General features: G+C 38.9%; 1 protein-coding gene across 3 annotated transcripts in view; it reads right to left on the reverse strand.

The window, feature by feature from the left end:
* The window catches only part of KCNQ5 (potassium voltage-gated channel subfamily Q member 5), a 282,028-nt gene that overhangs the window by 66,969 nt on the left and 200,974 nt on the right, over positions 1–14,085 (reverse strand). For all 3 annotated transcript variants that reach the window (XM_088052801.1, XM_088052800.1, XM_014263536.2), the window contains exon 3: positions 4,902–5,028. In XM_088052801.1, the coding sequence (XP_087908927.1) occupies positions 4,902–5,028 (127 nt within the window). The remainder of the gene's footprint in view (positions 1–4,901; positions 5,029–14,085) is intronic.

Here is a 14,085-nt window from a genome sequence, read left to right on the forward strand (position 1 = left end):
AAGGGCCTGATTACAGATAATGGACTTAAGCTTCCTGTTGGGAATTTGCTCATTCTGCAGCCTCAACAGAATTTGAACTTTTGACATTTCCATCATGCTGTAGCTTGACTAGAGGTAAAATAGAAGCAGCTGTGGTGAAACTGCTAATGGACTAACTGAAATATATGAAATCTTTCACTCAGCTGGACCACCAGGAAGTGTAGTTGCCCTGGAGATATGTAATATTACTAGAAGTAGGCTCAAATTTAAAGTGAAAAAATTCTGAAATAGGAGTTTCCACCCCCAACTTTAAATTGAATAAAATTTAGACACTAGAGTCAGTGATATGCCCTGGCAGCCAGGAGGCCCAGCCCTGTCCTGGGGGCATCAGGCCCAGCAAGGCCAGCCGGGCAAGGGAGAGGATTGTCCTGCTCTGCTCCGCTCTGGGGCAGCCTCACCTCCAGTGCTGGGGGCAGTTTTGGGTGCCACAGTGTAAGAAAGACATTAAACCATTAGAGAGTGTCCAAAGGAGGGCACAAAGATGGGGAAGGGCCTTGAGGAGAAGCTGCATGAGGGGCAGCTGAGGGCACCAGGTCTGTTCAGCCCGGAGGAGGCTGAGGGGAGACCTCACTGCAGTTACAGCTTCCTCGTGAGGGGAAGAGGAGGGGCAGGCACTGAGCTCTTCTCTCTGGTGACAGTGACAGGACCGAGGGAATGGCCTGAAGTTTTGTCAGGAGAGGTGTAGGTTGGATATTAGAAAAATGTTCTTAACCCAGAGAGTGGTTGGGCACTGAACAGGCTCCCCAGGGAAGTGGTCACAGCACCAGCCTGACAGAGTTCAAGAAGCATTTGGACAACGCTCTCAGGCACATGGTGTGGCTCAGGGATGATCCTGTGCAGGGCCAGGGGTTGGACTTTGGTGATCCCTGTGGACCAACTCACGATATTCTATGATTCTCTGTTTAAAATTCACTTGCTCTTGTTGGGCTTTCTCACACAGGAGTCCCAAAGTCTCTTACAGAGTCAGTGGAGATAAAGAAGTTCCTCTGAAAGCTCAGTGGACTTCAGACATGCAGGTGAGGCCATCAGGACCTTACTCCTCTGAAGCAGAGCTTTTTGTTTATTATTCCTAAATATTTTTACAGTGTCCCAAGTTGAAGCTGTCTTTACAAACTGAGATCTCACTGTGATGGTAAATCCTCTGATACACACAGGGGAATGGCCAGAAGTTTAATTTTGTTGGGTCACATACCACCATGTGGGAGCCTAGTGCCAGAGGAAGGACAATGGACTCTTCATTTATTTCAGTGTCCCCAAATGGGTTGACAGGGAATGGATGCTATATATCTTCCTGGTTAGACTTGTCCTGTTTTATTTTGGGGATCTTCAGTGAGCTAAGGCACAGGCATCAAGTTCTTCCTTGTTTGTCAGCATCCCTGATCTCCAGGGACTCCAGAGAGCAGTTAGAATATGCATTGGATTGCTGCTCTTCTTGAGTAATACAACACTGCAGCACTGTTCTGCAGTGCTAGCAGCCAGGCTTCAGAATGATACACCTGTGACATTTAAGATTTGTAGAGGTGTACACATATTTAAGTACCTTACATGCCTGTAAGGATGTGTTGCTATGCCCTTTATATTATGTACACAAACCCATACACAATCAGAGAAAATGAGGGATGTCAGGTAATGTGGGACAAAATACAAAGCAAGGTTAATACTACACTGCTTTCCCATTTTTGCAGAGATAAATAAGGGTACAAAACTGTCAAATAATTTGGTGGATGTAATTACTAACCTGGTAGCACACAGCGATGCTTGATGAACTGATTTGTCACAGTAGTGACTTTGTAGGCATGCTAACTTAAGCACAGAGCTTTGGCCCTGAATAAAACTTCTTTAGTTATTAGGTTATTAATGGAAAAAATTAAGGCTGTCTAAATGTGACCCTTGAGACAATCCTCAAATTTGTTATTTCTAGCCCTTAGGCCATTGCCCTATGTGATTTGTGTTCAATCATAAAAAAAATAATCAGGGTAAAGGTCTGCCAGAGATATATAGCAAATTTAATTAATAGTAAACAGACTAAGTCTTCTAAAATATTATTGTTCCACAGTAACAATAAATGGAAAGAATAATTGAATGAATGACTAAGACAATAATTAAAGCAGTAGGCCCAAACTGGCCATGTACTCTTAAGGAGACCTTAGCACTAATTTAATTGAGTTCCCCCTGAAGCCATCTTTTCTCCATCAAGCCATCTCCTTGCTTCATTGAGCTCTGTTGATAAACACACAGATCCCTCAGCCTCTCCTCACAGGGCAACTGCTCCAGCACTGATCATCCTCATGGCTTCACTGAACTCACTCCAGTCTTTTAAGGTGTTTCAGGTATGATGTTGGAGGGGGAAAATAGGGTGCAGTATCTTGGATGTGGTCTAATGAGCGATGAGTAAATCATCTATTGATTGTGTCTGGTTAACACAGCCTTCTGACCTTTGCTGCTGCCTCACACTTTGCCAAGGTGTCAGGCAAATAATTACTTTATGTAGCAAGAGCTGCAAGATGACTTGGTTTTTCCTTAAAAGATCAAATCTGGAAAGATGCTCTACATCAGAACATCAGAAACTCCCTTCTGGGATGCTAAAATCCAGAAACAGACTGAATTTAATCAATAGGAGAGACATGCAGAACAGTCAATGGCAAGAACAAGGCATTGATTTAGTTTCCAGAAGCTGCAAAACAAAGTTTCGTTTCCATCCAGTGCACCTGCATAAGAAGACATCCACAATCAGACTGTTCATAGACTTGTCTACAAATTAGTTCTGCTGGCAAGTGATAGAGTTCCAAGTGGGACAGAAAAGATGCTTTTAAGGCCAGAGACTGCTTACATAAAAATAGATGAAACAAGAAGAGCAGGTGAATTTCAGAGAAAGGAGGAAATACCATAATAATTACCATAATGAAGTAAACCCACCCCCCCAGGGTCATCTGCACCAAAGACCTGCCTGAACTATTTCACCAACAGTAGGAGGGTAGATATGAGTAGTTTTAAAGAAAGCATGGAAATCTATACAGTCCCCCTGTGAATCATAGAATTATTTAGGTTGGAAAGGACCTTTAAGATCATTGAGTCAAACTGTTAATCCAGCACTGGCAAGTCTACTCCTGAGCTATGTCCCTAAGCACCAAATCTACGTCTTTTAAAGATGCAGAATTTTGTACAAGGAAGAACTCCAGTTTTGCTGAGGATTAACACCTCAGAGTGAAGTTGATCACTGGTATAAAACTTACCAGTTGAGTGGAGACAGGAAAGGGAGGAGACACAAAAGCTGAATCAAACAAACTCCTGGTGTTTTTATACAATGGCATTAGGAAGACTAGCAAAACAAATAGTCTGAGAAGTCAAATGGTTCTAGTAACTTCAAAATCTTTAAAGGTGTTTTCAGTAAGTTCTAAATTGCTGTAGTAAGCTAATTTTACTAAATTAACAGTGGTGCTTTCTTATGATTGTGTCCTGACAAAACGTGACTAATGCAAAATTTCAAGTGCACCATAAAATCTTGGAATAATGGTAAGTCTGGTTAAGGAGGGTAGACATGTTTTGTAATTTTCACTTTCTGCTAGGTGTGGAAACTGAGGGAAGTGTGTGACCTGGCAAGTACCTACCCATCTCCCCTGCTGCTCATAGAAAACAAATGCCAATCCTAATACTTGCCCCTCTCCCACAGTTTCATATAATAGCATAGATGGGGTTTTTCTTTCTGAGGGGGAGACAATCTGGGGTGTTTTCCTAGCTGCTCATGCAACTTCCTCCATTTCAGGAGTGGCTTAGTGGGAGAAAGTGTGGACTTACCAGTGAATGAGGTGGAAGGAAAAAAACTTGCTCTACACATTAGCCCTAACCAGTATACTGGTCTGTCATGCCAAGGAACAATGTGTAACTCTTGATTAGACAAGGATGGAATTCATCTACTGCTTACATTGAAACCCATGTGTTTCACGGCTGTAGGCATATGACTGCATGTACTAGCTGCTGTAGAGATGTACAGAAGAACTTATTTCCTACCCTAGGTGATCCATAAGTTGTATTGAGATATAAATGAAATTAAAGCCTGGAGAGAGGAAGGAAGTTAAGACAGAAGCTGGGATATCAGTGTCCTGAAATTTCACATATGATCTATAAAAAGTATTTTCTCCAAACCCTTAGCAAAATAAGAAATTATCAGATGAGTTTGATCTTTGATTTCTGCCTTTATTGGGAAACTTTTTTTCTAGATCCCATTTCAAAATAGAGTTTTGATTGGTTGTGAGCCTATTCACCGTTGTCACAGACAAATTCTAGAGCAAAGAAGGGAAGGAATAATGTCTTGAAATAGATGTAGAAGAAATGATGAAGAACATACTGTATCCTATGCTAGTGTCACTGCAGAGTTCATATGTGGACTGTCATGCAGAGAACAGCAACACAGGAAGCAGCAGTGTTGTCACAAGATGTCTCTAGGGAGGTTTTCAAACTTCTTGCAGTGTCTGATCACAGAGGTTAAATAAGAACATGATATGTACACATATGTGTCTGGTATCTATGCAGGCAGACATGTAGTGTGTCCATTCAAAGCATACATATCTGATTTTCAATGAAATCAACTCTCAACCCCTCATTTGTCCAATATATAGGCCAGCTGTATGAGATTCACAGAAAAATGTATTCTGGAGAACATAAGAAACATGGACAGACTGGTTTTTAGGGATGTCATGATTCCTATCTAAAGAAACTCTGGGCAGATGGGAGTTGACACACAGCTATTCTGGACATACAGCTGGTTGCTGTAAACAGAGTCTGATTCCAATAGTTTTCATTCAGAAACAAAACAGGAGAGAGAAACTGTCTGTCTTAAAATAGACTAGAGTTGGGACACTCACCTATTACACAGAATGGTTTCCTCGCAAAGCGCAGTCTTCCTTGCCATCCTCGGTATCGACAACAGCACCCAGCAGACCAGATACGAATAATAAATTCCAAACCAAAGACAACAATCATGACAAATTCCTAGAAACAGGAAATAAGAAAAATGCCTGTTACAGGTAACCAACACTTAACCATCAGGAAACTCATAGCTACTGTTTGTGCCTAACAATCCTCCTTGAGCATCTGAATATCCCAAGCCAAACTTGGGATCCTGCTCCCAAGGATGGTTAGACATCTACAAGCAGCACACAGCTCCCAGAGCCTCACAGTGAAAGGTCTAAGGCTAACCTGAATAACATTAAGTATCAGCTAAGATTGGCTACTAAATATGAAACACTGAAGAACTGAATAATACACAAAAATATCAGACCAAAATACTCAAAGACTTTTGGGTGTTGTGCATCAGAGCACAAGTAATTTATACAGCTAGTGATCGACATCCACATCCATACAATCAGTTCCTAGTTTAAAGACTAAAAGTTTTCAGAGATATATTCTCATTGTTGTAATATACAGATGAAGTAACTGAGAATATTAGTTTGGGAAATCAATCTGCTCCCAGCAGTAGATTAAGGTACGTGCAAGTGTAATTACATACAATGGGTATGTAATTACTTATAAGGCAATAAATGAATGACCACCCTAGGCATAACTTTCCCTGTATAATCTGCATTTAGAAATACTGCCTTGCTTGTTTAGCCTGCTTTTCTTTCATATTGAAACCTTTTTCAAGACTGTCTATTTTAAAAGCATCAACATGTATTTATGCAATTTTTATTCTAAGAAAATTTTCATTACAACAGTGAGGTCAACAGAGTTGCACTAATAGAGCTTGGAGCACAATTCAGCTCCATACCCTAAGGAGACCTGCAGCACAATAATATGCAGTGATATAGTACATACACACTGTGTGGAATTACAAACTTAGATACTCTTCTGGAATACCATCACAAAGTCATGTGTTTTGAAATGACAAAATAAAAATCTGTGTGTTCACAAAAGGAAAAAAGTACTTGATGGAGTTTCTTAAGCAGCCCATCAAGAAGAAAAGTATGGAAGCTGTGTTTTATTTGGCAGCCCAATGTATTTCTGTGTCCAGAAGTAAGTTGTTCCTTGTCAGCCAATTAATTTGTTATTCCTGCAGGATGAGGACTAGTGTTGTACCAGTAAGAAGGCACTGCAAATGAATTAAATAAAGGAATATTTACAAGGTTGATCCAATATTGCTTTTTTCCCAATAAACATTTTGCATGCTTTTAGACTCTGAGACCCTACAACTCTACAAGCCAATGTGTCAACTCAGTCATTAATTTACCTGAACAAATGGCATTATTAATGTTGTGCCACATAATGGTTCTTTACTAGATTATGATTAGTGGCAGTCCACTGAAACATTGTGGACTTAATTGCTTTTGCTGTCATAGAACAATTTGAAAACATAGTCTTCCTTCCTAAAACATGGCAGCTTGTGTAGCTACACTACATTGAAAGCACTTTCAGAGCCTTCTTCAGTGTCTTCATTTTTGGCTTTGTAAATCCCATATTGAATGGCTAAATCACAGAAGTAGAATAACCTCTGTTAAAACGTGGCTGAAGAAAATGCCACATTTTTTATTAGAAAAGAACACATGGAAAAATGAGTGTGATTGTTTAAGCTTTTCTTTTTATTCCACTACAAAAAACTTCAAATTAATTCCATGGGCAATGTTATTGCACAACTTCAGAAAGGATTATGTACAAAACTGAAAAATTTCCCCATATAGTAACAATAATTCCTAATAGTTGGCTACCCTGTGGTACATTTCCTTGTACGAAATTCTGTGTAGGCCAAGAATAAAATGGACAGAAAGCCAACTGGAAAAAAAGGAAGAATATGTATTTTAGTTATTTAACTACCACTTTTATAGTGGTAGTTAAATCATGAATTGTCAAATCTGGTTTACACATTGTTAGATGATGCCTCTGAATTTATGAGGGTTGATGGCAGGCATCCAGACCATCTGACATCTGATGCTTCTAAGGAAGTTTCTTCTTCGGGATAAGGTAAGAAATACTGAAGGAAAGGGGGTCTGAGAAGCACGGAAAATTCTTTGCTTCCAATAAAATTGTTTCCTTGTTAAAACTTAATCACATTTCATTTGACTAAAGTTTGTTGTTTCCCTGGAAAACATACGGTGTGTACAGATGGGCGATACATTTTGTAAGTACAGTGAAATTGTCCCAGGCATCTTATAGAAGCTGATCCACACAGGAGAGTGTTCTCTCCTGTGCTCTAGACCCTGGCAGGGCCTCTGATGGGGAACTGGCAAGGACAGAAAGTACTTAACAATCCTGGAAGGACTAGTCCACAGCTTCAAGTCAGTTCAAATAGTATCACAAAACTGCTGGTAAGAGTTGGAAAGAGGTAATTTTTTTGGAAAGTTTACACTTCTGGTTCCTACCAGCGCTATGCAGTTTTGTATTTATCACCTGTACCATTGTTATCCATTACTAGGTGCTGTGCTTGCTCAGTGAGACAAAGATGAGAAAAGTTATTGTGTGCTGAAAGCACGTTTCTGAGAGTCTATGCACTACCCGATGTCTTTGTGTGTTAGAGACAGAAATCACATTTGTCTCTCACACACAAACACACATACCAAACAGAGAAACTTCTTGGAGATACATCTATTTGGGGAGATAAAAAGAGCAAAGAGATATTTTCTCCATTTTTTTTTTTTTTTTGGTGGGTGGGGTAAGAGTATAAGATTTTTCTTGAGGAAACAATGTGAAATATCTCTGTTCATTCCTTGAGAAAAACTTACCATTTCTAGAACCATTACAAATTTATGCATGGTTATATTGTCTCAAAATTAACTAAGGTTTCTACTACTTAAACAATTTAACTACTGTAGTTATATTGAGCTGAACTACAGTAAACATGTCTCTATGTGCTGGGATGCTAAAATAACTGCTGCATTTAAAAATGCTATATATGATTTTCTTCTATCCATAACAAGTTTCTGTAGATTTTAAAGTATGTTATAAGCTTTAATAAAAGAAAAGACATTGAAGAAAATATAGATGGTGTTTCACACTTATTTTTGTACTTAGTGAAGTAATGATGTTCCAAACTGATTTTTATATCCTAATGACTCCTAATTCCTCAAAGAAAATATGATTTTTAAGGGAATAAATATAAAATATAATAAAGTCTAAAGGGAAAGTATTTTCCAAAAAAAATTGAACATTGAAACAGAACTCTTCATAGTAGTACCCACAATTGTTTTGTTTTATTTTGGATTGGTTCAGGTGAAAACCAGAGAAAGACAAAGAATTCCACATTACTGTGTAAAAAAGTAATGTTTTACTAGGCAGGGCACTCAGTCAAATATTAAGGCAAATCTCTGTCAGGGTTCCTACAGGCCGAGGAATAATATTTTTTCTTATGGCAGCTGTAAAGTTACAAGGTTCTTGGTCTTCCATGGGCAAAAATTGGAAGGATACACCCCAAAAAAGATCAGGATTTTAATTTTTTTAAAATTTCATTTGGAAGCAACTTAAGCATAAATCGAGCCTTTGAAATAACTTGGGTTCAGTTCCTTAGCAATTGAAACAGAAGATCAGAACATAATTGGAAAGGCATGTGATGAAATAAATCATTAGAATTCGTGCTTTGTAGACTTGTAGACTGAAGAAATCGTGCATTCCAAGTACCTCTGTCCTACATATAATATAATGGAACGTCATTAATTTTGAATTACTTATGAGAATGAGAAACAACATTTATATCAGAATGGGAAAATCTTGCACTGTCTATAAATCTGTCCCTCTTCAAAATTAAGCAAGGCTGCATTTGAAGTGACGAGCAAGTTAAGATTTAATGGAAACCTAACCCTTCCCTTCCTAGGTAGAGCAGAGGTGCATTGGCCTTTTCCATTTCTTGCTTTTCCCTATCTTGTTACTCTTTTCCAATCACAGCTGCATTTATCCTTACACCAGAGATACCACAATCTGTCACTTTTTTGGCTATTCAAGCTCACATTTAGCACCTCCCAGTAACCACTATGGCAGATGCATTGATGGTTCAGGCAGCGGAAAGTTTTTCTTCCTCCTCAAAGCACAGTTCATCCAAACTGATGAGCTTTTCCTTCTGAAATGTTCCTGCACATGCAGCTCCAGTTGTCATGGGGAACCATGCACATGCAAGAGACACACTTGGGCTGACAAGGTTCAGTTGCTTTTGGCTAGCAGTGTACTCCTGAAGAGTTTTACATCTGTGTGTTCCTAGGTTGTTACACCACTGAAACAACGAGGGTCACCCAAATGGCAGCAAAAGAAAATAAGAGGTCATCAAGAGCAAGTTTTCTGTTAATAAAAGGTCCTGGAGGGCTCTAATCAACAAGGTTGATGATTAAGCAAATCAAGCATACTTTGTACAATCCAGCACTTTCCCCCCTTTTTTTTTCCCTCCTATCCAATAAGGATACATGATTTGTTGAAATTGTTTATTTCTCAGGAAGTTTTTAATGATAAGGATTACCCTAAGCATAATATTTTAATAGCAAAGAAAAGTTTATATAATAGCTTTCTCACTCTTTAGCATAACTGCTTATTAAAACTGAAAATAATTTGCTGATGATGAATCAGGTGCCTGTAGACTGTAACTTTGGGGGAATTAGAACCATTTTTGCAATAAGAAAATGACCAAAGTTGAGCACTCTGCGCTGGTCTAGGATGCTTCTGGTTATTTTGCAATGTGTAAATGAGCTGAGGCTTGGCTATAAGAAATCCACCCCCAAGGCAATGTCTCTGCTCTTATTTTAATTATATTTCTTGTACAGAAATGGTGATTTTAATTATTCTAAAGGCTAATGAAGTAGCACAACAGAGCTGCAGACTGATGTGAGAAGCTGCCTGCCTTGAGCTCATAGGAGAACTGTGTTTACAACTGACTTTGTCAGAAGTTGGAGAAATGGACATGAACAGACCAAATGAATCCTCTGAAATAAGCTTTAATAGGGCCACAAGTGTTTCCCTTCTGAAGACAACATCTCTGCAGTGTAGCTGCACTGTAGATCCTCATTTGGTGTAAATCAGTGAGCGTCACTACACTAACACAACAGAACATGAGGAACAATGTCATCTGATACTGCTTGGGCTATATCCCCTCTTCCCTAAAATCTCATAAATAGGCAAGTCCAGTGTTTCCAAAACAGGGAAGTTCAGTGTTTCCAAATAATTTTGAAAGGAGGGAGAATAAACATGTTCTCATACTTTAATTTATGGCTGACTGGTTTAAGTATGTCACCAGCTGCTGAAATATCTTTATGGTGACACATGAATACTTGGTACTATCCAAATAGCAATGCTTTATTACTCACAGTCAAAGAAGATGAGATTGTTTTATCATTCAATTAAAGCAAAAAAACAGAGCACCTCAACTTATCGATAATATCCATCTCCAAAGCCAAAAAAACCCCCCTCTACTGATTCCAGGTACTAAGCTCTAAAGCTGGGCTGTACACTTTAAAGATATGCCACTGGTATGTGAGGGCAAGCACAATCCTGGTCTGTCTCAATGAAACTTGACAGAAGTCTGGGCTTTAAAAGGTTATGATGCAGAAGCTGGTGTAGGACTACAGGCAATTGTGTTATACTGGCCATTTTCCAGATTAAAACAAGCAGGTAAGAATACGTGCATGCTTTATAGTTTAAAATAATAGCAAATTTGAACACATTTGTTTTATTCCTGGTTCAGCACTAAAAAGAGGAGATCTTTGGTCTAAACAGCTAACAAACATATCTACATGCTTCTAGATAGAAACTAATGTTTTAATTCTTTCCAACTGCAGTTGAACAGAGGGAGAGACTGCCATAAATCTAAAAACATAACCCAGAATAGAACCTATTACTGACATATAAATCACAACCAGAGACTTCACTTCAGCTCCCAGTGAATACACAATAAGCATGAAGAAAAATTTATGCACCTTTTTATAATTTATCAGTTTTATAATGGATGTGATACTTTTAGTGCACTTGATTTTCCATATTATGGTTAAGAATTTCCATGCAGATTCTACATTAAAAGAAGGATTATTGAGAAATCAGTTTTGTGCCTTTTACTCAAATACATGGCTACAAATCTACTGATATAATATTAAAATCCTAGTTATATGCTTAGTCCACATATTATATATATGACTTCTGCTATCCAACTCCCTTCTAGCTTTTAGTGTGTATATCTGGCATGGCACCCATCAATCATACTTCTTCTTTATTCCTTTGCAACAGAAAAATCTATGAATTTTTATTTCAAATAAAACCAGAATCAGATAGTACAACCCAGCAGCAGAATTACATAGATGCCATTTATTCATGTTTTTCATAATCCCTTGTAAAGACAAGTATTTACGATATCAGACACAATGTATGATTCCTACCACTGAAACTGTGCTAACCTTCCTCAGCATCCTCTGCCTCCCCAGGCCAGCAGACTCACTTCACATCACCATCATGGGCCAACTGCTGAGGACCTGCTGGTGCCAGAGGAATGAGTGCCACAGGGCTGCACTGGCCATCACGGTTAGTGTGGTCACCATGGGGGCAATCTGCAATTTGTACACGTGGGTAGACAGATCCCAAAGCTCCTTCTGGTGGACATGGTTCTTCTAGGGACACTCTGATGATCATTGGATACCCTCTTTCAAATTGGGAAAAGAGCAATGGGAAACACTCACTTCTCCATGTCTATCCTGCTCTTTCCCAGATACTGCATCACCTTTAAACGTGGTGTTTCCCAGCCATTTGCACTCAATGCTTTGTGCCATTTGTTTATGTGTCAGGTGCAACTACATATCTAAAATAATTCTTTAGAGATGATAGCCTAAAAGTCACATTATAGAATAATTTTTCTACTTTCCAAAATTTTTTTACCCTTCTCTGAGCTTGTTCAGATTTTGTTTCTCTTTAGTGAGATTTCAGCGGTAAATGGTCTAATTTTGGTTTTAAATTTGTCCTTGGATTGAAAACAAAGAAGCTCTGTACAGCTGTACCCAGGCCTTAGCATTTCCTTTGTGATTTCTTCACGCATTCTTTTCTGCTGTAGTCACATTTCTGATGTCATATTAGAGGCAGACATTCAAGCATGTCTCTGTAGCAACACAGATTCAAAATTTTCCATTTGAAATGTTTGTGAAGAATTTTGTATCTTCTCTGTCCAAAACAAGTGTAGAATGGGCATCAGAACTCTGAAACCTTTTATGCCTTGGCATCCATATTGATTTTGTATTGATGCAAGGGCTTAGGCTAATTGTTACAGCTGATCAATGTGAATTAACTGGTAACATCTGACATGTTGTACTGAAGAGTAGAATATTCTTTAATTCTTTGGCCTTAGCATGTTTGGAGTTGCTAAATGCTGGAGATCTTGCAAATGATCTCTGCAGTGTTCTTTTTAAAATTACTTCTTCCCTTTGAGTCAAAACTCATTACGAGAGCTTCCTGAGGTGTTCATCTGTGCATGTTTTAACCACTGGGAGACCTAAGTGCATCTCCGTTGGTATATACTGAAGTGTTACCAGTACCAAAAATTTTCAGAAAACAACTTCAAGAAAGTGTTTTCTGACAGTTTGTAACTTTTTACAAACTGATCTTGGTAGGTACTCAACCAGTCAGCCAAAGTCTATTCATGCATTTAGTTTCTCAAAAATATCACCTCACCAAACATTTCTGCTACTTGAACAAGTATCTGGTCACAATAGTTTTATTCAGTTCCTTAAGTTCCATGAAAAAGTTGACTTGGTCCCCCTTTTTTAGTCAAATAACTGCATTTTGAGAGCCAGTATACCAAGTCTTTGTGTTTTACACATCATGCCATTTGCTGACTATTTTGCAGGTTTTCCTATTACATTGTTCCAGGCTTATGGAATTTGGTCTCTTGCAAAAAGAAAACATACATATATCTTTATGAGCCATACATTTCCTGTGATCATATCTTCTTATGGTACAATTAGCCAATTCCTGTCTGGTTCAGATGTGATACCAAATTTATTATTATTGTCCTGTCCATGACATACACCCTTTCCTTAGGTACTTAATGGAAGACTAAAAGCCTAAAATGGCCAGTACTTATTTTGCTAATTCACCCTTGTAACTTAGCCACAACCCAGGGTCCTCAAAACTGAACTTAGTTCCACTGTGTGGTTGTGTATTTACCATCACCTTCACGTTAGGTGGATTTTTTCATTATAGGTGTGTCTGCTCTGGATTCTTGCAGATTTGTTTGTTTGGTGTTTTTGCCTGTATTTTACTACTTATTTCACAGAACAAGCTGAGTTGGAAGGGACCCACAAGGCACATCGAGTCCAACTCTTGGCACTGCATAGCACCACCCCCAGGAATCACACCCTCTGCCTGACAACATTGTTCAAACACTTCTTGAACTCTGTCAGGCTTCATTTGTCAAGGTGTCTCTGCAGGGCTTCCCTGCCTTTAAGGGAAGCAGCTCCTTCCTCTTTTGAATCATCTGCAAACTTGCTCAGTACCCCTTTCCAGTCCTGCCTCCAAGCCATTTATGAAGATGTTGAAGAGCAGAGAGCCAGGGATGGAGTCCTGTGAGACTTCACTAGTGGGAGATTACCAGTCTGATGTTACCTCATTCACTACAACTCTTGGTGGCCAATGTGAGCCAGTTGCTCACCCATCGTGTGTTTAACCAGCTGTGTGCTGGACATTTGCTTGAATTCACAGTTTCTAAACTGAATGTTGTGAACAGATTTCTCCTGTCATTTGAGGAAAATTCACATTTTGACTGCAGCAAGCTGTATCTTCACGTGCTTTGTCACGTCTCTGCAAAGAGACAGAGTGGTTTGCAGCTTTCTGTGTTACTCAGATGCTGGATTTTCCCTAGATTTCCAAACAGCTTTCATATCACTGATGTGCTGCCTTCTTCAGCACTCTTTTCATTTTGACATTTAATAGTTTGTAGAATTTTTTCCTTACATGTTATTTTTAACCATGTACTTTGGCTTTCCTCTGGGGACATATTCTGCATTTCCATTTGGAAAATCAATATTTCCCTGACAAAGGTCAGGTCTGAATGATAGAGAGTTTGATATCTATCCATGCTTATTGTTGCAATCTAAACTCTTTCTTACC

Source organism: Pseudopodoces humilis, chromosome 3, assembly GCF_049639895.1.
Source record: "Pseudopodoces humilis isolate 2021_Gansu_Grassland_sample_001 chromosome 3, ASM4963989v1, whole genome shotgun sequence".
Taxonomy (NCBI): Eukaryota; Metazoa; Chordata; class Aves; order Passeriformes; family Paridae; genus Pseudopodoces; species Pseudopodoces humilis.